This window comes from Ambystoma mexicanum, chromosome 8, assembly GCF_040938575.1.
Source record: "Ambystoma mexicanum isolate Mex_15411 chromosome 8, UKY_AmexF1_1, whole genome shotgun sequence".
In the NCBI taxonomy this organism is placed as follows: domain Eukaryota; kingdom Metazoa; phylum Chordata; class Amphibia; order Caudata; family Ambystomatidae; genus Ambystoma; species Ambystoma mexicanum.
Genome location: NC_090929.1, coordinates 653568278 through 653595081, shown reverse-complemented (window position 1 = coordinate 653595081; position 26804 = coordinate 653568278). Strand labels below are relative to the sequence as shown.

Sequence of the window (26804 nt, the reverse complement as noted above, 5' to 3'; positions counted from 1 at the left end):
AGACTGGAAACCTGGTAATCCTGATGCGAGAAACCAGATCAGAGGTGATCGTACAGAACTGGCAGACATGAAGGACATACATGAAATGAAAAATGTGTGGAGGATCATGCATCCAAATGACCCGGGCTACACTTTCTACTCTAACTCACACAACACATTCACCCGTATTGACTATATATACCTATCCAAAGATCTTAATGATGCCACAACGCACTCAGAGATACTCCCCTTTACATGGTCAGACCACGGGAGGGAAATGGCGGTGTAATGAGAGTCTCTGGAAGATGCAGTCTTTAAGACAGAAATGGAGACTGAAATCAATAAATACCTTAAAATTAACAATACCGGTGAGGTATCTAAGCAAAGTAGTCTGGGAAGCGGGGAAAGTTACTTCGAGGGCCATCCTAATAAGGGAAGGGTCTTCTAAGAAAAGGGAACGGAAGATCATTGAACACAGACTCGGAACCGAAATCTGTCAGCTGGAGTGAGATATCAGGAAGGATGAACGGATTTATCCCAACAAAATTAGTGAAACAAAAAGGAAAAGGGAGGAACTGAAACTGTTGGAACATGAGCAAATAGCCCGCAAGCTCCGACTCCTGAAACAGAAATTTTACGAAAAGGGAGAGAAGGCTGACGCACTGCTGGCCACCAGAGAACAGAGAGCTGAGTGAAAAGTAGCAGAAATAATCGAGGATAACCCCAACAAGACCCACATTCCCCCCACCATCCCAGACTGTTTCGCCAACTTCTACGAGGCCCTATGCACCTCCGAAACAAATCCTGACCGATCAGATACACGGTCTTATTTGTCCTCAATCGAAATGCCCTAGATATCAAGCCCCGACGCGGAGCTGTTAGAATCCCCTATATCTGAACAAGAAGTCAAAGATGCAATAAAGAGGCTAACCATAGGCAAATCCCCAGGTGAAGATGGCTACACGGCAGGATTTTATAAATCCTTCAGTGCGCAACTAACACCATTCATGGCGGAGCTCTTCAACGAGATATTAGAATCAGGGAAAGCCCCAGACTTCTTCACGTGAGCACTGATCACGGTAATCCCCAAAGAAGGGAGAAACCCCAAAAAATGTGGGTCATACCGCCCCATCTCCCTACTCAACCTGGAAGCAAAAATGTACACAAGAGTTCTGCCCGCTAGATTAGAAACACTAATGCCCCAACTAATACATCCTGATCAGGTTGGATTCATACTGGGGAGGCAAGGAGCGGACACAATGCGCAAACCACTCCATCTCATTCACACATCTCACACTGCACCCAATGATCCTGCTCTTCTCTCAATCGATGCAGAGAAAGCATTTGACAGGGTAGAGTGGGGATTCCTGGGAGCTGTCCTACATACGGTGGGTATAGGCCCGAGGTTCAGAAAGGGAGTACAGGCAGTGTACACATCCCCCGAAGCATCCATATTTGTAAACAGAGAATACTACAGGTGGTTCGAATTAAAACGTGGAACCCGACAGGGATGCCCTCTCTCCGCAATCCTTTTTGCTCTTTCCCTAGAACCCCTGGCACAGAAAATGAGGACCGACACCATGGTAGAAGGTATTCGGCTGGGAGCAATGGAATACAAGGTAGCACTTCATGCCGACGATATACTTCTGCACATAACCAACACCATGGCATCCATCCCCGAGCCCTTCACCTATTAGAAGAATATGGTCAACTCTCTGGGTTTAAGATGAACAGAACAAAATCCATATTATTCCCTTTCCAGAGATCGAAAGAAGAAAATGAAACCAGGTCCCTCCCACTTGGCCTCCAGATTGAACACACTAAATTGAAATACTTGGGCACACAGATCACCAGAGCCCTGGCTGACCTATACAAAGCCATTGCCCTCCCCCCGCCTCCTCTTCTCCAACGATTCTCCACCGAACTAAGTAAATGGAGCAGGCTAACGATCTCCTGGTTAGGGCGACTTAACACCATTAAAATGGTATGCCCTTTTCAAATGCTGCCTATTGAGATACCAAAAAGTTTTTTTCTCGAGGCCAAAAAAATGATAGTGAAATTCCTCTGGCTGGGGAAGAAGGCGAGAATCTCATATGATACCCTAACACTTCCCAAAGATAAAGGTGGTGTAGGACTCCCTGACTTGAGAAAATATTATGAAGCAACCCAACTGCGCGTCCTAATCCCTCAACTACGTAACCATAAAGACCCGCAATGGATCCACATGGACAATCATTTATCACCAGCCACAGTGTTGCAGTGGCTATGGGCACCCCAAAAGAAACTCCATAACAGACTCAAAGAACACCCAATATTGAACACAATATGGGGCATATGGAGAAAAGGAAAAATGATGCATAAAATCTCCACATGGCCATCCCCACTGAGCCACCTATGGCCCCCTGGAGTCATCGACCACATCCCCAATGTAGGGAGATTCCAATCATGGTATGAAGCTGGTCTAGAGAGGGTGGGACAACTACAGAAAAAGGACTCTCATCTCACTCCCAAATCTGACTGAATCCCTCGGAATAGGCCCATCGTCTACCTTTCAATACATGCAGATAAAAGGCATCCTAACAAAACCTGAATGGAAGAACAAACTGATGAGAGACCTTACTTCCTTTGAAAAATTATTAGACTCTAGGACGGAAATGAAGGGCCTGATATCAGCAATGTAGCAGGGCACAGGACAACAGAACCGCTGAGAGGCAGATGGGAGAGAGATCTGGGGGAACAGATAAGCCCAGACTTGTGGGGAAGAATGTGAAAAACGGCATCACAAACATATGCATATCAAGCCAATACAAATTACATGCAATCAAACTATTACATAGGGGGCAGTATGACCCATTCAGACGTCCTAAAATGTTTCAGACAGCCAACCCAAGATGCTGGCGGGAATGTGGGGAGGTAGCTGACTACTGGCATATGTGGTGGGGCTGCCCCCGCATACGGGTATTTTGGGAAGAGGTCCTGGGTTGGATCAAGGACATAGACGGTATCCAAATGGTGGCTGACCCCAAACTTCTAGTATTTGGCCTTGAAAAAAATGAGGATGAATGGAATAGGATTAAAGGGTTGGCCCTCCATCTACTGCTAGCTGCTTGTGCCACGCTGGTAATACAATGGAAATCTATAACGGTCCCCGAGTAAAAACAAATGGATCAATGTAGCCTCTAACATATGCACAATGGAAATGATAACAGCGTCGCTACATGGAAGATCATCACAATGCGATGCCCTATGGATGGATTTTACAAATAAATACCTTTCAAGTGAACCTAAGCTCCAACACGACGGATGATCACAGTGGTAATGCAAACGAAAGAAACTAAAGGTTTATGGACCGAGTCAACAAAGACCTACCCAAGGGGAGATCCCCTTAACTATAAAACTGTGACCACCTATTGATGCACACAGAAAGAGTTCTTGGGATGTTTTCTCAACTAACATGGGGGAGGAGGGAGGGTGAAGGGAAAGTCATATTAATCTGTTGAAGCGAGGGAGTAGAAGCATGTATAAGATGTATGAAAATATGGCAGTACTAAAAAACTCTGGTCTCGCTCTGCAAATATGTGTTTGTAATTTTGCACTATGTAATGTGACTTGCAATGAACAAATATTTAATCAAATCAAATAAAAAAGAAAATGTGAGCTGTTCCTCGCCGGCAATGCATTCGCCACCACTCTGCATTCGCCACCACTCTGCAGCAATCGGATCATCTGCTCCCGGCACTAACTAGGCTGCACCGACTAGAAGAGCTGTGCTCCTCTGTCTTTTTCAGTTTTGCATAAGGACATCGGTTGATACTAGGGGCCTTCACTTCTCATCGTAAAATGCCTCTTTGCTATGAACAGAACATTTAAAATGCAAAGAAATTAGGGGTTTGTGGCTGCAGACATAGCAGTGAGTGGGTTATTTGAAGTGAGTTTTGTCTGTCGCATGTCCCTTATGAACAGTGCTAGTGTTGGCTAATTAGAAATGGGAGTGGTGCATTCAAACTTGCACGCTGTGTGGAACAGTGGGCCTCATTACGACCCAGGCGGTAAGTTACCGCCTGGGCCGTGACTTTACCACCATGGCGTAAACTACGTTTACGCCATGGTGGTTGGCGGACTTACCGCCCCATTCCGACCTTGACGGGGCGGTAAGTCCCCAATCCCCATTTACCCTTCCCCATTCCCATTTTTGCCCCATAGGGCATAATGGGAGTGGGGAAGGCGTTAATTACGCCACCGTAAATTACGGTGGCGTAATTAACTCCATGGTCCCTTAGCGCCATGGATTTTAACACCTGCTAAAAGCAGGTGTTAAATCCGCCATGGCGCTAAGGAACCTCGTACTCAGGCGGTAAGGGTCGGCGCTGTTTACGGCGCCGTAAACCCCTTACCGCCTGAGTTGTAATGAGGGCCAGTGTCTACATTAGGTGACTTTTATCATGCATTTTCTTTCACTGCACGAGTTGAACTCTAGTCTTCCATTCATGAAATAGCTAGTCATACCCGTTTTTGCTCAACATGTTTCTTAATCAGTGTATATATGGTCTGGTTAGCTGCCCTGCACCAAGAAACTACATTGTGTTGTACAAGGTTTGCTTTGCTAAATATAGCAACAACACTTAGCCGCAACACCACACACTGACCTTCCCCGGGGCCCTGCATTTGGTTTGCTTGGTTTGCGATTCCACTTTGTTTACCTTGTGTGCCTTCCACACCTATCCCCTTTGCCATGCCCCCACCAACACCCCCCGGGAATAGAACACTGACTCGGGTTGTGGATGTACAGGCAGCAGTTACTAGCTTACATGTGCTCCGTTACTTGTTACTTGGTAATACAGCATCAGGATTCTGCTCTGAGCTGCAAACCCTTACACTTCCCCACTTGATGTCAGGCAGCATCCGTTTGGCAGAGCTGACGCTGTTAACTTTTCCACTCTATTAACTCAAACTTGAAACACTCCCACTTTATTACTTATTAACTCCAACTTCAAACACTCCCCATTTCAGTAACGCCTTCACTTTGCAGCCGATTCCACTTTACTACTTTTCCCAAGTGCAGCATTGTTAAACATCTTTTCACCCCTGTTGCCCCACCCCTTTCCAGGGGGCCAGGTGTCTGTACTCTTAAACTTTCCCTTCACCCAACCCCTTCATACACATTCCTCACCCCTAGAGTCCTGTAACTCTCTCGCCTCCTCATCCCTCCCTTCCCTTGATACTTAACCTCTGCCTCTTCCACCAGGTCTCCAGGCCTACTACTCACTCGCCATTGCTTCTGGGACTTACCCTCTTTCATGCCCCCATTAAGTTACCTGTTCTCCTTCACTCCCCGTTGTACTTGCCCCCTTCCCTTACCCCCGTTGACTACTCCTTGTTCCACTGGGGGTTGATCCCCCCCTTTTGCTCCCCCATGCTAACCGACCACTAGTCCTCTACCAACTCCCCAAGTTGCTGCGCCGCCTTTCCGTATCTTTGGCCCCCTTTTCCCGACTAACTGGATTCCCCTGCGCCCTGTTACCTTACTCGGGCTACACGTGTACCTGGCATACAAATACCTCCTCAGGTGGCCCCTCCCCATTCCCAGCGGTCCACAAACTGGTGTGCCTTCCCTTCGGTTTGGCATTTTTCCAGGTGACAGTCACTTCCGGTCTCAGTTCTAGCGAGTACGCCCCCCTCTGGTTGCTATACTATCTGGCCAGTCAACTCCCATGTCTTTGTATGAAGCTAACAGCTCTGGGCCACTGCAGTCAGTTGTTGAGGAGTCTCAACTGTCCCTAGTGGTGACAGTGCTTGTCAATCCCAGTCCTGGCTTGTGCAGCCGGCAGGTAATGCTCGCAGCAACATCCACAGCATGACTCCTTCCATGCTAAGACGCCCTTGTAACTCCATCACTCTTTGGGTGTTGACCCCCCCCTGTGACTCACAATGCTCCCACTTCAGCCCATATCCTCACATGCATATACTCACCATACCTGCTTACGCACAACCTGCCCTTTTTAGCATTGCAAAAACATCCAAGAGGAAAATATCATGCTCCTTGTCTGACAGGTGGGCCCCATCGCTACCAAAATGCACTTGGTCCTTCTCGCACAACATCCTGTGTCTGATGAAACCCAGTCCTTCCAAGTGCATAAACCTCTCCATACTTTTGTTCACCCTCTTTCTAGATTCCTCCATGGCCACATTGGACCCTGCACCTCACCACACATTCCATGGTACTACCTCTGACCAGAAATTCTCAGTCTTTGGAAGCATCTGCCTCAAGAGCTTGATCCCCTCTTGCATTTGCTTTAATAAATGTCTACTGTTCAGGTCCGCAAGGTTGTTACCTCTGAGGTGTAGTGTCATCACTGTTGATGCTGCCATCCTCACTTACTGCCGGCGCACACAGGACAGCAATGCATGCCATTGCATGCCCGGTGTACCCTTCCAGACCTCCTTAGTGCTCCGCAGCCCCATTTTGCCACCTCTTCGTGCCCACTGTAGCACTCTGATCTGTGCTTTTGTCACAGACGAATGACCAATGAACCACATTGTGTGACCTGCTAGTGCAAATGACTGGTGTTAATCTACCAAGAAAAATGATCCCTCTTTCCACAAATACCACATACACGAAAGCACAAAACACAAATCTTCTTCCAATTCGTGCCCTGCCCCTCGGGGACCGCATGACCCTTCCATATGTCAACTTGTGACCCACTTACCAAGGCACGGGATCGCCGCTGCCCATCCCCCCAGGGTTGACACCTAGTTTGTACCATTCAGACTCCCATATGCCCAATTTCTTTATCACTAATCTTGGCATTCCCTGCTGGAAAGCTGCCATGGCTGTGTCATGATTCCTGCCCCTCATGTCCCCAGCCCTCCAAGATGTCAGGCTGGAGCCAGGCCACAATCACCTACATGGCCCTCAAGGGCCTCTCCATCCCTCCAAAGACCCACTTGGAGTCAGACTTGGCGCTTGTCGCACCAGACTCACTCACTCCCATAGGATAACATTGGGGATTGGACTTATAGTGCATGATGGGGACAAGATGGATGCCCCCACATATTTCGGTTCCCAGAACTGCATGTGCAGTCTAGTCTTTTGGGTGTGGTTCAGCCCAGAGACACCTGAGATACCCGGAGATTATTTAAGCCACGCCCAGGCTGAGAAACATGCTTTGCGTTTTCTGCACCTGCAGCGTGACAACTGTGTTCCGATCGGTCTCCAGTAGGCCTGCATCTTTCTTCTGCGCTCTGCTCCTGCAAAAACAAGAACACCGTTAGGAACAGCCTTACCTTGTGGTGCTTCTGCCCATCATTCATTGCTCCTTCTGTTCTGCGGGCCTCTTCGGCGGTGTCATTCCCATCCCGGCACGCCGCTTCCTAAGGAAAAGGGAAAAGAACAGAAAAAAGGCATTAGTAAGCATTCAGCAAATCTTTGCTTATTTTTAAAGACCGTACGAGCTTCAAATGCTTACCTGAATCCAGCCGCTCTGGGGGAACTCTGTCTCCGGAACTTCTCATCCATCTGCAAGAGGGAAAAGACACTCCAGGTTAGCGTGAAAACATCTAGAGGCGCCGCATACCGCGCTTACTCACTGCATTTCTTCTTCATAACCGGCATCCACGCTGAAAACGTTGCGGCACCTAAAAGACACAGAAAAATAACTCAGTTCAATACAAATACGAAAGGGTCGCATCGTGCATCGCGCTCTCACTCACCTTCAGCGCTACTCATCTCAGCAGCACGTCGCCATCCCCGGACACCGGCCATCATCTAAGGAAGGAAAGGAACGAAGTTAGAGAACTGTTCAAAAGACTCATTATACTTACCCGTCAGACTCTTGCCAGTGAAGTAACTAGGCAGCAACAAGCCTGCATCAATCAACGAGCCCATGCGCTGAAAGCAAGACGGAGAGCACACTTTCCAAGAAAACAAGGCCCAGTCTCCAGTCGAGTTGACTCCAGGGAAGGGTTTGAGGTCGTAAGAGGTCAGAACAGGCTGAGTGACGTCCCCGTGGATACCAGGTGAGCGTTATAGGCTGCCCCTATTCTGAAACTATGCTAGGTCCAGCCCCCCGTGGTATCCAGCTTTGCCCAATGCTGTTGACAACATTGTGCAAAATTGAAACCGCGTCTACGGGGACACGTCTTTGTGTACGCCAGGTGGCCTTTTCTGGTCCGATGAACAGTACAAATTAATCCATATCCCTTTCCCTTCCTAATCGGTCGTGGACTTTCTTTGTCTGATCCTTAGCCCTGCATTGGTAAATGTCACATTCCCTATTGCAAGGACCCTCCTGGATTTGTCCTCCTGCTTCCCTGAAAAAAGCCAATGCAAAGGCACCGTAAAAGGTTTTACTTTGTACAAGTTAAAACATAACTTGCAGCACCCCCAGGAGCTTGACCATTACCCTGAAATCAATGGGCCGGCGTCCATCCATCCGTCCTTGGACCTTCCTTCTTCCCCCATCTTTTAAGGGCATCCCACACAGTGAAACCCTTCGTGGGGTTGCCCTTCCCGCACAGCTTACTGTAAAAGGCTATTGCCACCAGGTGCCCTGCCCCTGAACTCTGTGCCCTTCCTTCTTTGTGTCCAAATCAGAAATTTTTCAACTTGCTCCACCAACCGCCTTTTCGTGCACCCTAGTGCATGCGCCACACTCAAGAACTTAATGTAGCCCTGCTGATACCTGAACCTCACTCCTTGTGTGCGCAAACACTCCCGAAGGTCCCAGAGCAATGGGTCGACGAGACCAGCTGCCACCATTCTGTTCTGAAACTCTTTCCCTGCTGCCGTGCCTCTGGATGGGACTTCCGGAACTTCTCCCACTAAAAACAAGAGAGTGCGTCAGCTGCAATGTTAGCAGTACCTTGGACATGGTGCACCCTAAACTTAATGTTTTGGTACAGGCAAATCTTCACCAATTTTTCTCAGCAGCCCCAGGACCACCGGTCATGATGCCGATTGTGAATTAATAGCCTGCACTATCGCCCTGTTGTCTGACCAAAAATGCATGTTCCTGTTGCGCAACTCATCTGGCCACAACAGAAGGGCTATCACAATCGGAAAGAGTTTGAGAGCCATGATGTTACCAATCCTCCCCCTTTCTTTCGCCATTGGGTCGCCACTTCTGTGTGCACCATTCCTGAACCAGGATGAGCCCCAAGACCGTCCCTACCTGATGCCTCAGAACCAATTTGCAACTCCCTACCGGTCACTCCCATATGCTGTTAAACCCTTGAAGAAAATGATGCCACTTGCGCAAGTCTTCTTTGATGGGTGAGCTTAGCCTGATATAATGATGCTTCAGGGTGATGGCCGCTGTTGCCCTTGCAAACCTCCTAGCAAACACCCGACCCGCTGGCACTACGCTTATGTGAAATTCAGTTTGCTGATCAGTTGTTGCACCATCTCGAGGGTGGTCCTGTTGTGCACCAGGTTGTTGTCAATCTCAGCCACCAGTACCTGGACCTTATCTCTGGGAACCTGCAAACACCGTTTCCAGTGTCTATCTCAATGCCCAGGAATGTGATCACCTCTCCTAGACCCTGTGTCTTTTCCTGGGCGAGTTGTATGCTTAACACTCCCATCACACTCTGAAATGAAGCAAGCGCAGCAGCACACTCCTTTGACACCTTTCTCCCCACAAAGAGGAAATCGTGCAGGTCGTGCGCAATGCCCTCTGTCTGCTTCTTCCTGCGCAGAGCCCACTCCAAGAACAAGCGAAATTGCTCAAACAATTGTAAGTTCAGAAATTACACAAAGTTAGAATATTTTCAACGTGACATTTTTATTAAACAAAAAGGGTTGGATGAAATCCTTTCTGTGCCTATGTTAAAGAGAGTTTCCCATGCCAGGAAACTAAAACTAGAGACCAGTCTGTGCCTTGTTGTCAAACCTATAATCTGTCCTTGTGTCCAAAACATACTACTCTGCCCCTCACATTAAAATGAACACTAAACGTGCAAGGAAATGTATCTGACATATTTTTGGGAAAAAGTAGACAAATCAAACATAATAGTCTTTTCCAAGGAGGAGTCCTCGGATACAGAGTGTGATTTGCCTTCCCCTGGATTATTTAAATATGATGGCAATAGTGTCTCTTTCAAACAATAGTTTATTAAGGGTGGCAAAAGTGTCTCTTTCAAACAGCTTCTTAGCGATAGCAAAAGTGTCTCTTTCAAACAATAGTTTCTTAAAGATTGCAAAGTGTCTCTTTCAAACAACCGCTTTTTAGCAATAGCAGAAGTGTCTCTTTCAAAGAATAGTTGCTTAAGGATGGTGAAAATGACTCTTTCAAACAACAAGTCTTTTAGCATGGCAAGAGTATCTATGCAACTTTAATGGTGCTCCTGGTATACTCCACTGCCAGTAATCCATGATATGCAACTTAACTCGGCCTCCTGGTATACTCTACAGCCAGTAACCCTTTCTGGGTCTTACATATCCCCTCGTGTACTCAGCTGCCGTGCATCTTGCCTCCCAATGTTCTCGGTCTGGTGTGTTCCTTTTGTTAGGAAAGATTTCTTAATTGTAGGTAATTTTCCTTCCATGTGGCAACCCCTAAACTTTTTGCTGTTGTTTTCACCCTGATCTAGACTTTGCCAGAGAAGCGCAGCCTTCCGCTGCACTCCTCTGGGCTTTCGCTCCATTCTTACGGGGAAACTGACATGCCCTTAAGACAGTCAGTACCAGGAAACGTTGTTTTCCGTAGTTCTTTTATCATGTTGCAACTTTCGCGCAACATGACACAAGAGGGCACTGTAAGCTAAGTTACTGCTCTCTTGGGTCTCTAGTCATTCTACAGGCCCTAGACACTCTCTTTGGATTGTTAACGAACGGTGCAAGTGAATCACGGACGGGACTGGTGGCAGCGATAGTTTCTTTGTGTTTTGAGCTCCTTTTGGCTGTTTAAGCGCATTTCTCGCGCTTAGCCCAAAATAGTGGCCTGGCTTCCAAAATGGCCAGACCATGAGTCTCTTTGTCCTGCCTGCTGACCGTCTTGCCCCTTCACCTTTCCCCAGGTCGAGTCGACCCGGGGCCTTCCTTATTTGGGCATGTACTTTCCCGCGAAACACAGATGCTTTCGCAGGCTTCTACAGGCCTTGTGTGTGCCTCCAGGATGTGGGCTGGGATGTCTGGTCCCAATACACATCCTGGGTGCCAGAGAGTCTAGTGTGTCTTGAATGCCTGGGACCACCGTGGTCCGTGATAGGTCCACGTATGGTCTGAGTGTTTTGTGAGCAGATCTCCCATTGGGTCCTCTCCGTTTTGGCGCGAAGGGAACTCTGGATAAGAGGAGGCCGGAAACACCACTACCATATCGATCTCCTGAGTTCTCACGAACGACGGATACAGGAGCCAAGTATCCTTCAACCAAGAGGCTGAACCGAGGAATCGCTGGTGACCCGCTGAAGGACTGCTCCTCTGCACTGCTGTCACTCTGTGAAACCATTCTGCCTCTAATCGAACGAGAAGGCCTGTACTGGCACTTCAACCCTTTGAAATAGTGGGAACAACTATTCTCGGCATCTTCATCATCTCCTGCACGTAAGCCTTCGGAAGCGTCTCTGGGCCATCCAGTGGACTGACCAGCTTACCCAGGAGTCTTGCTCTGTAACCGCCGTCAGGTTGCTGCTGTATTCCGAGTCCTTGACACTCTCACACGATTCGTACACTTGGCATTCCCAGGTCTGAAGTGAGAAGTGTACATTGGGCTGAAATACACACGGCCGATTCGTTGCCCTGCTGTGGTAACAATCTGTGCGGGTTCACTGCGTTTGGGACATCCTCAACTCTAACTTCTGCTGCCGCGGAATCTACACGACGCCGAGACGTCCTCTGCTTGCATCTGAACCTGCCAGCACTGAAACTGACGCGGAGAAGCCTGGGTCTGCCTGCATCGGGGACCAGTGAGTAGCAACGCTAGGAACTGGTCGTCCTCCTTCAGTAGCCCGTAGCTTTTCCTCGCTCTGTTAAACAGCACACCTTTTTCGCACTCGCGCTCTGCTTCTGCCCGCAAGTGGAGGCCGCGCTTCAGTAGCGGAGATCTGTTCGCCCTCCTTTGTTCACCACTCTGAACTGCCTGACTTCCTTGAAGAGACTCCCCTTGGCCCATCGGCACCAGCGTGTGCAGGTGCTTTTGAGCACAAGGCTCCACTCTTCGAAGGGCTCGGACTTCCTTCTAGTTAGGTGGCCTCTGAAGGCGAACTGGGTCTAAACGATTACTTGCACTGCCTGTTTTCCTCCCCATCTTGGTGGTCTGCATATTTCGTGCTTCTAACTCTTTAGACCCGTCGGTAATTGTATATATATTGTATTTGATGGTGATGTGTTGGTTTACTTGAGTTTTATCGTGATTCTTTGCTATGGTCAATATTACAAAGGCCTTGTAATAAATGTGTCTATATTTTTAATATAACCCCTGCTTGGAGTAATTTGTAAGCGTCCTTGCTTTGTGTGCTCATTGCGGGCTTTCAGTCACCCTCAGCCCTCTTGAGACCTAGTCTTGACCGCCGCGATCGCTACCTTGATTGGTCTGGCTTGTCCAGAGGTTACCCTGTTCCAAGAAACTAGGCTGGCCTTCTGAACCTCTGCCCCTCCAGGACAGAGTTCAGAAATCCATCAACACCTTTCACCAGGACTTCTTCTTGAATTCACTGTCTTTTAATACAGCACAGTTGTATTACTTCACTATGCTTCTAATTCATTGAGTTGAGGAACTATTTGTTCAAACTTCCCCCCACTGACATCTCCTGTATGGGGAACTTTTCCATTGGCTTGAGGTACTTCTTGTTCCAACTTTCCCGACACTCGCATCTAATGTATGGGGGCTTGTTCAAATTCTTTATATCTTGATTATTATTCATTTGATGGGGTTAATACTTGCTCCAATTTTCCTCACATTGATATCTCTTGTATGGGGAACTGTTCAACTTCTGTCTTTATGTTTAACTGAGTCGGTATTCAAATATCTTTATCTGTTTAGCCTACCGGTGCGCCCCGGAGACCCCAATGGCTGTGGGTAGACTCACTGTTGTATTGAAGCTTCCCCGGGCCCGTGGCACATTGCTGCGGTGAAGCTCCCATTCCCGCGACGGCCTGCTTCGCACTGCACACCTCTTTCCTGCTCCCTGGTGTAAGAAACTCATGGTGGCAACAGTAGAGACAGACACAAGTGGTCACGGTTTAAGGGTGTTTAAATAAACAATATGCAGGTTGGCAAAACACCTGATCTAACCTAAATCTAAGATGGGAGCAAGCTTCCACCATCAAATGAAAAATAAGGAAGTCCTTATGGCATCTGATCAAAGTAAAAGGACCTATTTAAAAAAAAAAATGCCAGTCCTTCCAACTGATATAGAAAGAGGGTGGGATGGGTTTTAAGTAAAGAAAGAAGTGTTCTCAAATTATAAGTCAGGATGGGCTTTAGCCAGGGCTCTCTCTTCCCCATGTTTTGAGCATGGGATAAGGTGGCAGTTCTGTGCACAGCACACGCTCGAGCTTTCCCAGAATGAGCTGACGGTTTCTTGGTAAGTATCGGGTTCTTCCTTGGGTAAGTCTCTTTTGTATAAAAAGTCTCTTGCCTCCAGGGACCTGATGAGGTCCAAAAATAATAAAACAAAAGTTAATTTCCAATGTTCGGTGGGTGATGCCTTCACCCCTGGGCCTCCCTCTTCCGGGCGCAAACCCACAATGAGTTTCTAACAGTATCAGGACCTTTGAGGTTTATGTATCGTGAGGTTCCGAGGGTCTGATACAACAAAACAAAAAGTCCTTTCTCGATTACACTCGGTGTGGTACTTTGTCACCCCTGGGTCCCCCTCTTCTGAGCTTAGACTCGTCTTGGATGTCAGTCTCCCTCTGCCAGGTTCACTCTGGCCTGTATTGCAAGATAGCTCTGTAACCAATCATCTCTGTTACATTCACAATTTGTAATGTCCTTTGAAACAGTTCATGGTGAGCCTCCCTTTCTTGGGTTCACCCTTGTCAGCACTACTTTTCATTGAGGCATCAGACTCCGCCCCTTTTATACACAGTTTTGGGGTGTGGTTCTTCACCCGTGGGTCCTCCTCTTCAAGGCACAGACACCTCTCGAATATCAGCCTCCCTCTGCCGGGTTCACTATGGCTTTTCACATAATTTTAGGGTGCTGATTCTTCACTCCTGGGCCCCCCTCTTCCGGGCGCAGACCCTTCTCGATGGCATGCCTCTGGCGGGTTCACTCTTGCCAGTCGAAGACTTTTGACTGTTCAGCGGAGGTTGCTCAACCCCTGTAGGACCACTTTGACATTCTTCTTGCGGCCTTCTGATTCTGGTAGTTTCAATGCAAAACAAAGAAGGATCAGCCAGAGTCGTTCACACGAGCACCCACGTGGCACTGGAACACTCTGCAGCTGGTCTTGAAGGTTTTATTTGTGTCTTGTAGTTTTACCATGGGTCTCCCTCTGTCAGGCTCAGAACCTACTGAAGTCCTTAAAGGTTCTCTCTCTGCAGGGTTTGGACCCAGCTTCCCAAAAGTCACAATTTTAACAAAAAGGTTTTTGGGACTACATTGGGCCGATTTTGCTCACACTTCGAGGCTCCCCAAAATGGCACTTTCTGTCTTTGGGAGCTGCAGGAGCCAAAACGGGATGTCTGCAGGATGTCAGGGTCTCTCCCTCTGCCCCTCAGAGACCTGGGTTCGCCTGCCTGGCCCGGGGGAGTAGGTTAACTGTCTGTACCACCAGGCAACCCCAGCTGCTCCTGTTCTTGCCTACCGGAGGGACAGTTTCCTCCTCCACACTGCAATCTCCTCTCTGGCAGCAGGGGCAGTGTTTGGACCTTTTTCTTCTCCTCCTCCAGGCCTCCCGTGGTCTCTCCAGCTCACCAGGGTGCTCTCCTGCTCTCCGGTACCTTCCAGCATCCCCAACTCGCTCACAATGCTGTTCCTGGCTGCTGCTTTTCTACTCCCAGCTAGACTTAATTGGAGTCAGGTGTGAATAGTTGTCCCTCCTTGCCTGACTCTGCCTGACCTCATTATCGGGACATGGAGACTGCCCATCGGAATCCATTGCCTATTGATTCCTATGGGTAATCATCATGACTCCCATCTGCATCTTCCTCGTCCCAGTCTTTGTGGATTTTCATAGGGGAATGGAATTATGGGAATTGTGGAGAGGTACAATTTGTATTGGGTTTTACAGGTAATTTGGAGTTCCCCTGTTTTCTCCATCGTTTCCGTAAGGGAAAGTGATGGGATTTTGATGACAATATCCCATAAAGACTGCTGGGATATCGGGTAGGGGTGCATTGGAAGAAAATGGGATACTGCGTATCGCCCAAGGGTGCTCCTCTCACAGTCTCCAAGGACCCCTGCACCGGTGATCCTCCCCTGCTCGCCCACCGCCAGGGTCGGGATCTAAGAGCAATGCCTCCCGCCCCCAGCCAACTGAACAAAGGATCCCCGTGATTAACCTGGGAGAAACACCTCCGTTTTCTCACATACCCTTGCCCTACAACACGGGCCTTCTGCCCAAAGAACATCAGTGTAAGGTTTTCGAGGGAGTTTATTAAGAGGGCAATCTCGTGACTTGTGCCAAACCTTTCTACAGGAAGGACATTGATGGATCTATTCGGGTGAAGAGAAGTTCAACCGATGGAGAATTATTTTCTCTTTTCACTCCTTCCCTGTTGAAAGGTATTACTGAGGGAAAATGGTTCTGTGGTTTAGGTTTACTCCCTTCAGCTTCGCTGAAGGATTCTACTTCCAGTGAGCTTTGGTATGGTACCTTGGCTAGGAGGGTCCATGTTATTCCTTCTCTACGGTGTATTGCTTTGAAAACTCTTCTTCCTCTAAGGAATCTGTCCTATCTTTAAAGAGATTTGATGGTTTAGGGGACAAACGGGGGTCACAAATTAAGTCATCCCTTTTAGATGGCATAGTGGGGTTAGGTAAGCCCTGGGGAGTTATCTTCAAGTTAAGGTTCTGGTGCCTTATCAGTGACCCAAAATGGAATAGGGATGCCTCTGTAGAGGAACTGGAGGATTCTGACACCCTGGGGCAAAGGAGTTCTCCCTTTTGGATTTTCTTAGTTGGAGAAAAAAACCTGGGTTGTGCTTTTCTATAGACGTCCTGAGGGAAGAGGGATGTTCCTAAAATTTCATATACTAGAGTCCCTAATATCTCACCTTGGTTGAGTTTCTCAGGAGTGGAATTTTTTTTTAAAGAGACACATTTTAAATGTTCTCCATAGGATCCCAGGGGTAGTATTTCCAGATTGGTTGGGTATAAAATATATGTTCCAGCCACCATGAACGTTAACTCGTAGGTCAACCGAGATAACCACTTTCTCTCTAGCTGGCAACATATAATCACAGGGATAAAATAGATGGTATATGTTTCCCTCCACCATCTTCCTTACCAGTGGAAGGGCTTGGGGAGTTAGCAGATGAAAGGTGAGCCCCATCTCTCCCCGGGTTGTTTTAGGACATAGAAGTCTTCTAACTTAGAGAGAAAAGATTTGTTGGTAGATGGGAGGATATCAGTGGGTATTGCTAAATTTGGCCATGGGGCTGGATTTCAAAGGTTGTTTTCTTCTAACTTGGTGGGGTCCCCAATAAGTATCAATTGAGTCACATCCCACATCTGACACCATAAATAAGGAACTCCTGGTGGCAACAGTAAAGATGGACACAAGTGATCACGATTCATTGGTGTTTATTTAAACAATATGCATGTTGGAAAAACGCCTAATCTAACCTAAATCTAAGATTGAAGCAAGCTTTGACCAACAAATGAAAAACAAAACGATTGCCAGTTCTAACAACTAATATAGAAAGAGTGTGTGATGGGGTTTTCAGTAAAGAAAAAAGTGTTCTCAAATTATAAGTCAGGGTGGGCTTTAGCCAGGGAAGAATACTGTGTCTCTCATGATGGGGTCACCACCCTTCGCCGACAGTTGTCTCCTCCCACATGTTCTTCCCTCATAATACCACCCCCCCAAGGTCAGGATCAGGTCGCGGCTGCTGTCCCCTGCCCACATTGGAGGACATCCCTGTCGGGGAATTAGTGATGACTCCATGGGATTCATCACAGAATGCACAAGAATGCGCAAGACACCACACAGCCTTTGGACATGCACCTGTCGAAATAGAAATGGCCCTGCCACTGAAATCCCAACAAGTGGAAGCTTTTCGGGTGAACCGGCAGAAGTCTGAATGGTGATTCAATGTCCACCTTTGCCAACAGCGCTCCCTTCCCTACTTCAGTTACCACATCCATGGCCTGATCAAATGAGGCATATGTCACACATTTTGCGCATTCATGGGAAAACTTGCTATTCCTGCCCTAGTTGCATTAACCCCCATTAAAGAGCTGCACAAGCGTTTTCCCCCCCAAATCCCCTCCTGTGTTTCCCCTTCCGGCACACTGTGGGCCGTTCTTGCACAGCCCCTCCCTGCCCTTTGGGGCGTGCTTTCCCTGGTGAAAGGGCTGTCAACTCTTTTTTCCGCTTGTTCCCCTTGTTGCCTTGTTCCAGTTACCAATCGTTTTCTCTGGCCTGTACCTTTTCTGCCTTTTCTTATGATCTTCTTTGGTGATTGTAATTGTCAGGGCCAGCTGTGTCCTGTGACAATAATGATAATGCTAAGTACTTCCTTGCCCAAATGCTCTCCTTCACCTGCTTTGGAATGTGCCGGGCTAATGATGACCTACTCAACAGTAGTGGAGCAATGGTCACTAGGGAGCTGTCCACCCCTGCGCCACCTACGGTCTGTGGCTGTCCTTCCACCACTAGCCCGGTCTCTTTCTCAACCCCGACCCTTGCTGCCCCTGCAGCAAGGGATGTGCCAGAACCCCCTGCCCTTAAACGCAAAGGTGGCTCTACTCCTGGTAGGTCCCCTGCCACTACTATGACCTGCTGTATGTCTCTTCCCAACCCAACTGTTGAGCATGTGCCTCCCCCGGGGTGCCTGACCCCACCTGTGCCCCCGCATGGAAAGCAGGCTTGGAAGACCTTTGCCAAACCCCTCTAGGGCTCTCCACAGTCCCTGCAAGACATTCTGCATTACTTTCAACACTTGTTCCCTAAACCTGGGGTCAAAGATTACACACACACACACACACACACTCTTTCTCTTTCTATCTCTCTTTTTCTCTCTCTCTCTCTTTTTCTCTCTCTCTCTTTTTCTCTTTCTCTTTCTCTTTCAATCTCTCTCTCTCTCTCTCCACCACTCATAACCATGTGGTGGTTGTATACAATGCACACATAGTTAGTAAGTGAATGTGTGAAGTGAGTGTTGTAGACAGAGCCCTTGCCGTCTCCAGAAAATGCTCTTGAGCCAGGGCTCCTTCAGGCTCCCTCGGTCTCCCCACTGATAACCATCCAAAGTGATTTCACCTATGGGCATCCTTAGGAGTCCCTAAGCATGAATATGTGATTTACATCAGACTGTATGCAACCAGCGAAAGGAACTTGCATTAGGGCCTTTATGTGCTGTGAAAACGGGAACAAGTTATTTGCAGTAGTGAACGACCGATTTACAGGCTGTGAAAGTAATATATTTAGTGTATTAAGAGTGGGTTTGCTACCATTGATTACGCACACAAACTCAGTTATTAAAGCACGTTGAGCGTGATTTAATGCAAATCAGAAACAGCCAACACGTGTTTCGAGTTTCAACGCTCTTTTTCCAGGCTTACGAGAGCTTGAAACGGGAAACTATAGAGTAATGCGATTGCAAAAATGTCAAGGTGCATTCACTGCGTTTGTGTGCGCAATTAATGGTAGCAAACCCACTCTTAATACTTTCTTTGATGTAGCCACCTTGGCTGGGTGACTACAACTTGCTCCCATCTGCAGCCCCATAGCACATCCTATTCAACGGCAGGGTGCCTAACCTCAACTGTCCACCACTGCTAACCCTTCTTAACTAATATATTTAGTGCTGTGGCGTAAATGTGAAAGCGCTAACCAGCGATCATTTGCATTAGTGAGACGCCTCAGGGTATCCTCACTTCTATTCTCCATGGGCCTCTGCGCAGGTAGCCAGGGAAAGGCCATTGCTTTTGGATCCCGGCCCTGGGGTGGACAAGTGAGGGAGGATCACCAGGGTGGAGGGTCTGTGGGAACTGGAACTGGGATGCCCTTGGGTATCCCCCTTTTCCTACTAATGACTAACCCTTCCCCTGTCTTCATGGGTATTATGAGTCGACTCCCTTAACTTCCTCATATATAACTACTAACAGTACTGGGAAGAGGAAGAGGCAACCAGGAGTAATGAAGACTAGGTGCTTTTACCACTCTGTAACAGGGACAAGGAAGAGGCCTGCTGAGAGTAGTAGAGGCCAGGCATGTCCCCTTAATGATGGGTAGGCAGGGCTAATTGTATGTTCACACCTGCAGCCTGTTAAAGGACTGCAGGTGTATAAAAAGCCCAGCCCCAGAAAAGCAAAGAGAGAAGCCGTGGCGTTTATGGAAGAAGAGCAGCAGTAGAGAGCCCAAAAGAAGCATCAAGGAGCTGTAGGTGCGCGGCACAGCAGTGGTTCAAAGGAGTGCAGCCAGGGAACCAGGTGAACTCTGAAAGGGGAGCCATGCCTGGAGGCTGCCCCTTTTCATGGAGTTTGCAATACTCCTTCTCTTGGGGTCATAAGACGACCTAGGAGTGCTTGCGGGGCAGAAGGTGGAGCCCAGAGGCCAAGAACCAAAGACTGATAGGTCTGCGCTGCAGGAACACCGAAAGAAGCAACCGGTGAACTTCTATATGAAAGGGAACCCGATATGCGAGTGTTTGAAGTTACATAGAGGATCACTTTGTATCAGAGTAGCCGTGCGCATGATAAAACATGTCTCGAAGTTCTACGATTGAAATCCTCATTAACTTTTGCATAAATGAGAATTCTTTGTAGCGGAGTGGTCGCATGTATAGGAAGACACGTTTTCTAAAAGTCTCTGAATGCTGGGCATGTTACAAAGGCAATTTACAAAGACTTATAAAATGGAATGAAATAAATGAAACCTTTTTCAATTGTTATGAAAGTCTTGGAGTTCTGAGCCTGTTATTAAGGACATTCCATAATTATATATAACAACAAGGTGAATTGAGTGAAGATCTTTAACACTTACTAAATTCTGAACTAAATGAAAAGCATATCAAACATATCTTCATACTTAAATACCAAACTCAAAGAAAACTGATACCCATGAAGATCATAAATGAAAGAAGCTTTTAAATTCATCATGTCAATCTCAAAAGTGAATGCAACTTTTTATACAAGACACATTATATATGTTGAATTTACAAGTAAATAAAGCTTTGAACCCAAGAAATCAATACTTATTAAACCTTAAAGTGAACAGAACTTTAGCAATACAAGTGGGCCAAATATACATTGGACTACAGAGTGAATGAAACTTTGGAGGTGAACTTAACAAATGAATAAACTGAAACTTTCAGTCAAGACATTCTTGTACCAAGACCAACTGTATCCAGAGGGCGCAAGTGTCGTGCAAACCTTTAAGAAAGCTGCAAAATATCCTTACACATTGAAAGTGAATGTTGGGGAAGGGAACCCTGATCTTAAACCTGTTAATTGAATTGAGGATGGAGTCTCAAGATATTTTGTGTTTGGAACTATGTTTTGAAACTTGGGAAGGGGAACCCTGAGTGTTGATTAACTCTACATATTTTTTTAACTTAAGGCAGAGACTTTTATTGGAACTTCTTTGCAAGCTGGACAGATCTCCGATCATTGTGTTGAACACTGTTTGTTTGGTTGCTGACATTCCCACACATTGTATAAGATTAGTTGTGAAGGCAAGTATAGGTTTTGGACACAGACAGAGTCCTAAATTGAACCTTTTGACTTTATCTTTCCTTTGTTTTGGTTTAGTAGGGAAATCACACCATACTATAGGGCACGATAGGTGTTGTTCCATCCTGATTTTAAGTTATTAAAGTTTTATTGTTAATTCAGAATCTATTGTCTCTGTCTTACTCCAAGATGGCCTCACACAGTCAATGAAAGGAGAAAAGCATTTAAGGAAACTAGGAGTTCTCTGCTCATGCCAGACAACACAAGCCTCGCGTGAAATAGCGGAAGCTAACCAGATGAGTGTATATGGCTCATGGTTTGCAACTGTTTTACTGTTAGGGTGGGTGTTATGACAATGAAATCAGCACCAAGTGCAGAGGCCGTTATGCACTCAGAAGCGTAGAATGCTTGAATCACTTTCACATACATATTTATCAAACAAGAAAATTTATGCTCATTATTACGTTCCCCAAATGCTGCTTCATTTATTCAAAGGAAAGACCACATTGGTGATTTTGTCCCCTTTCACAAATGAGATGCTTTTCTTAACATAATTAGGGCACTTTACTCACTAAATTAATTGTTTACATACTGAGTGAAAGTGATTTATTTACAGAAAGCCATTTATTTACAAACTGTGCCAGAGAGAGATGTATTTACACTATGCAATCTGGGTGCACAGAAGACTACCTGCAACCATACTGAGTGATGCAATTTACTTTTTTTTGCAAGTTCTCATGATTTTGTGTTTGGGGCCTAAGCTACTGGCCACCTGCCCCCTTTTAGGGCATGCCCAGCACTTTTCATGCCACCCCATCACTTATGGCACACCCCCTTGTTGGAGAACTCCCCGATTTCTCGCCCCACTTAAAACGCTGGTTGTGAGTAAGTACGGTAAGGTCAGAAAACATTAGGAATCATTCCCCTTAGACATTCAAAAAGGTGTTCTGATCATGCCACATAGGGTTGCTTGCATAAAAAGCGAGTGATCATTCAAAGGATTGCTTCCTACCAACTTATACAGTAGCTAAGGGCTTCAGAGGAAGGCATGAATAGTGGTTGCTACCTAATACCTAGGACATTATTTTCAGTAGCATTGCTGCAGCTGGCCACAATTTTGATTCTGATGAATATTGACAGATAATTAACAGCAGAGATTAAAAAGCCTCACTAACATAAGACTTGCTTGGTTCAAACCAGTGACAACTTCTACTGAGATTTTCTAAGTACATCTGTGTTTTAGGTGCTTGTTCTAATAGTTGTCAAACATGTTCTATGCTTTTGGCGATGGAATGTCATTATGCTGGAAGATTTTCTGCTTTTCAATTAGTAGTGTGTTGTGCTGCTTTATAACAGCCCCAGACTAGCGGCTCTCATTGTGTGCCAGGTTCCTTCCTGCCTAGTGCCTACAGGGAATGTCTTGATTCATTAAATAGACGAGCCTTCCCTTCCTCGACTTGGCCCACTTCATGATTGAGTGAGCCCTCTAACCCCTGTCCATTTACGCCTAAAGTTTGCAACGCAAGTCCATTTCTCATGAAACGTGTTTTATGATCTTGTCACTAAGCGCTGTGAAAGGCATACAAGTCAACACTATTAGTTAAATACAGTGGACACTGCAGAAATTCGCAGAAAAACAACTGCTTGCATCAGTACGCAACACAGTTGGCGGTTCCCACTATCTTGTTTTCATAGTTTAATATCTGAGAGTCGCATGTGAGCAACACTGACGTATGTTTTTCTGTCTTTTTTTCTTAGAAGTGACAGCCTTGGAGGATGTCACTGTTGGAAGTGAGCAGATTGAGGCGCGGTCCCTCACTACCTCCATCGTAGCCCCAGAGGAGTTTAAGCAAGTGGGTCTAACCAAGGAGGTCCTGTCGGCTCACACCCAAAAAGAAGAGCAAGACTATGTGGATCGATTCCGGCTGCGGATCCTGGAGACTCCCTACAGTAGCTACCTTCAGCATGGCAACCAGAGCAAAGACTGCTCCCATGAGTTGGGTAAGCGCACTTTCTCTGGATAAGATATTATGTGTCTGTGTCTCTGTCTCTGTCTGGGTCCGCCTGTTTCAACCTTGTTGGAGTTTGGCGAATTAGAATCACCAATGTCAATCTACTTTGGGTGCTCCTACATCCCATCCCCTTGCCTATAAATTTGGTGGAATATCCAGCCAGTCGAGGTGGTATTGTGCATTGAACAGAAATCATTTGTAAAAATAAAAGTACACAATGAACATGCCAACCTTAGCTGCTCGTGGATAAAATAGAATAGAATGAAAAATACCCCACCTGTAAACTCTTAGAAGCTTCCCAATTCCAAGGAAACTATGAAACAAGCAAGGCTAGTATATGTACCACTTCTACTAGCAAATCGTTCTGTTCAACTTTTGTGAGACCCAAGAGGCATGCATTACTCTGAATAACTCCTTTCCAGAATATGTGATAGCATTCTATGCAGCCATAAATTGATAACGAACCACCATCTTTATCCCAACTCCATCCAAATGGGCACCCGCTACAACTTTGAACATTGAATGCATGAATACATTGCATTTCTACAGCGTGCATATAGGCCCAAAGACCTCTTGGCGCTAAGAGATTATGGTAAGACTGATATGATAGCATTTCACACAAGTGTTATTGCATTAAAAGACTGAGCAAGGTGCCTGCCATTACAGATGCAGTGCACAGTGGGAAAACAATTGGTCATCCACCACAGCCTAATTGCGAGGTATGGCGGTGACACAAACCCTCCTGAAGAATAGGATGTCCAGGCAGGGAGATGAGAAACCCAGTTCAAATATGCCCGGAAGAGGACAGACCGATGAAGATATTGACTAAATACAGTAGTTGCTGCATGGCCGCTTCTCAAGTGAACCAGCATCAGCCATGGCGAAATGTTACTTGGTTTACTCAGCACAACAGTTTTTTTCTGTCATGGCAGCAGCAATGTTCTATATGTGAATTTGATTAAGTATAGGTCTTAAAAGATGCGACTAAAGATTGTGTTTTCTGCAATAGGTGATCATTCATCGAAACAGACCAAGCCTACTGCTGGAAAAAAAGGGAAAAAACATGGGAAGCGTGGAAAGAACAAGCGCCAAAAGCCCCAGGAGTCGTCCGACAGCAATGGCTCCAATCAAAATCACCAACCACGCATCAGAAAACTGGGTCCTGTACAACAGTCATGGCCATCGTCTGAAGTGTCTCCGCCAAGCCCATCTACTATGGCTTTCCCGCAACCCATGATGATTCCAATACCACCAGCGTATCCAGTGCCTGGGTTTCAAATTCCATCTGTGACCACATTAACAGGAGATTGTGCAACCTCATCAATTGGGCCCAAACCCACGCCTTCGCCAAATATACCCTATGTTATGCACTCCTACCCACCATTCCCTGCAACATTCATGGGCCCTGTCATGGCAGTCATGCTCCCAAATTACCCCATGTATTCTCAAATGGGCCAGCAGATTCCTCAACCTATTTTTGGATCTCCGTACCCTTGTTCCTCTTCCTATTCCTTCACTGCAGTACCTGTGCCAACGGCCAGTATGCAATCACAAGCTCCCCCGGATGTAACTGATCTACCATCGCAAGTTTCCTCACCAATGCCCCAGGAGAGCCAGCAAGAAGCCCCGGGCAAAGATCCGCCCCTGTTCAGTAACTCAAGGAGCAGCTCTCCTCTCCAGCTGAATCTGCTTCAGGAGGAATTGCCCAAGTCAATGGAACCCCAAGATGCAGTGCACAATGAAGCACAAGAGGAAATTACCTTTGTAAGTAAAGCGGCCATGCATGAATAATAATAACAATAATAATCAAAACATCTTGTTCTGAAAGTCATTCAACAATCTGTTCTTTTTAACGCTCTTGTAACAGACAGAAATAGAGCTGTTGTTTATGTGGTGTGACGGCATCATGAAGTAAGACACAGACAACAGATTCACTTTTCTAAAAATAGAGCTTTTATTTCTCAAATGTCATGATGGAGTAAGGCCTAACTTGCCCTATGCTAAGGTGGGATTTCCCTACCTAAAGAAACTAAGGATCGTTTGTGTCATAAAGTTCAACTCAAAAGTCTGTGTCCAAAACCTATGCTTACCCTCATAACTAAATCTATACAATGTGTGGGGATGCCAGCAACAAAAGAAACAGTGTTCAAAGTAAAGTTCTGAGCTTGTTCCAGCTCCTAGCTTATTATCAACTTCTTCCTCCTCCGGTTCAACCAGTTCCACAAAAAGGTCTTGGAGCTCTCTACCCCAAATTCAATACAGTTCCAAACTACCTTAGGGTTCCCTTCCCCAAGGAAAACATTGTTCACAGTTGATTCACCTTTGTCAGCTTTCTGTAAGAATGATAATCTTTCAGGCTTTTCAACCATTCCCTTGGCTTTCCTCCTTTTTTAGTTACTTTGATGCTGATGAGGCAAATAACTTCAATCTCTTCATTTTCCTTTGCTTACTCCAAGTAGGGTGGTCGAGGCGCAGTTGTCAGACCACACTGTCCATCCATCTCAGGTCACGCAACCGATAACCCATGGCACTTTATAATGTTCACTGATTCTCATTGGACTACTTTGCCACCATATGTTTCCTTTCTGCACTTGTTACATTAGTCCATCTGTACTCCTGTTTCTTCTTTGCAGTCTCTTGTTTCCACCGACACGTGCCTCCCATAGAGTTCCCTTTGTGGTGTTTATTCCTTGTTGCCACTTTACTTTCACACTAACCAATAGTGCTTCTCATTTGCCTTTCCTGTGCTTCACCGATTCTCATTACTGGTTTTCACTTGGCTTTGCGCTTTCACATTCTTCAACAAAAATGACTTTTCCTTATTTTCATTCTGTTACAAATGATACCTCACTTTCTCTCCACTCATACTGTATTTTCATATACTGTGCATAGCTTTTCTTTAGTTCGGTATTCAATATTTGTTTAAGTATCTGGCAACTTTCTCAATGCTCAATAACCTCCATCTGGTCTCCAGGCGCATTCACTATAGGCATGAACTTGTTTGGCAACTTCCTTGGCCCTTACTTAAGCCCCAGAGTGCCCTGGTCTGAGTGCTCTCTCCCCATCACTCATTTCCGGGTGCTTGCATGATCCTCTTCTGTCTTTGCTCGCTCTTCTGTCTCACATCGGGAGCACCGGCGAGCCGGGCTTACCGCTTCCAGACATTCCTGTTGTATCCTGCAGCGTAGTGGAGATTTCTGTGTTCCCCGGCTCTAGCTGGGGACACACGGCTCGTAACTCTGCAGGGCTCTTGAGTCTTTTGCGGCTCTCTCCAGCCCCGGCGTCCTTCCCGATCTCCTGCAGCTGCCGGGATCCTTTTCACCGGCTCCGTCTCTCCAGCCTGCTTCATGGCACACTGGCTTCCCAGGCGGTTCTCTTCCTGCATGTAGGTCACTCCCTTCTATATGCACCTTTAGCCTCTTGAGGGGTTGCAGGTGCACGTCCTTTGCCTGATTCCAATTACTACTATCGCTGGGACATGCTTGACCTTTAGAATGGTGTTCTACAGTGCTCTTCCTCGTCCCAGTACCAAAGTGGTGTTCACAGGTGGAAGTGTGCATTACTCCTAGTCTCCTCTTCCTAGTCCCAGTTTTAAAGGGGCCTGAATGGGGTACAGTTAGAGTGTGTAACAGTGGAGAAGAGTGGTAATAACCTTTGAAGATTGGGGGAGGGTAGCATGTATTTTGACAAGAAAAAGGGGGATACCATGCCTCACCTAAAGGCACCTATACTCCACTCCCCAAGGTCCTTCCACCCAGGTGTTTCTTCCTCTCACATCCGCCCCCAGGGTCAGGATCCAAAAGCTTTGGCCCTTCCCTGGCCACCTGAGAGGAAGATCCAAGGGGAGTAGATGGGAGGATGCCCTCAGGTTCCTCACAGGGGTCAGCAGAGAGTGTATTAGCAATAAACAATGAATATCTAAAAAAAAATAGAATAGGGAGTCAAAAAAACATTAGTGGGATCCTCAAATTAGGACAAGAGGTGGAGTTGAGGGGCTATATGAGGTATGGCAGGAGAGGACCATGGA

At 46.7% G+C, this 26804-nt stretch overlaps 1 protein-coding gene across 7 annotated transcripts in view; it reads left to right on the top strand.

The window, feature by feature from the left end:
- PER3 (period circadian regulator 3) overlaps positions 1 to 26804 on the top strand; it is a 494927-nt gene that overhangs the window by 400626 nt on the left and 67497 nt on the right. For all 7 annotated transcript variants that reach the window (XM_069610411.1, XM_069610410.1, XM_069610408.1 and 4 more), the window contains 2 exons: positions 22524 to 22766; positions 23787 to 24541. In XM_069610411.1, the coding sequence (XP_069466512.1) occupies positions 22524 to 22766; positions 23787 to 24541 (998 nt within the window). The remainder of the gene's footprint in view (positions 1 to 22523; positions 22767 to 23786; positions 24542 to 26804) is intronic.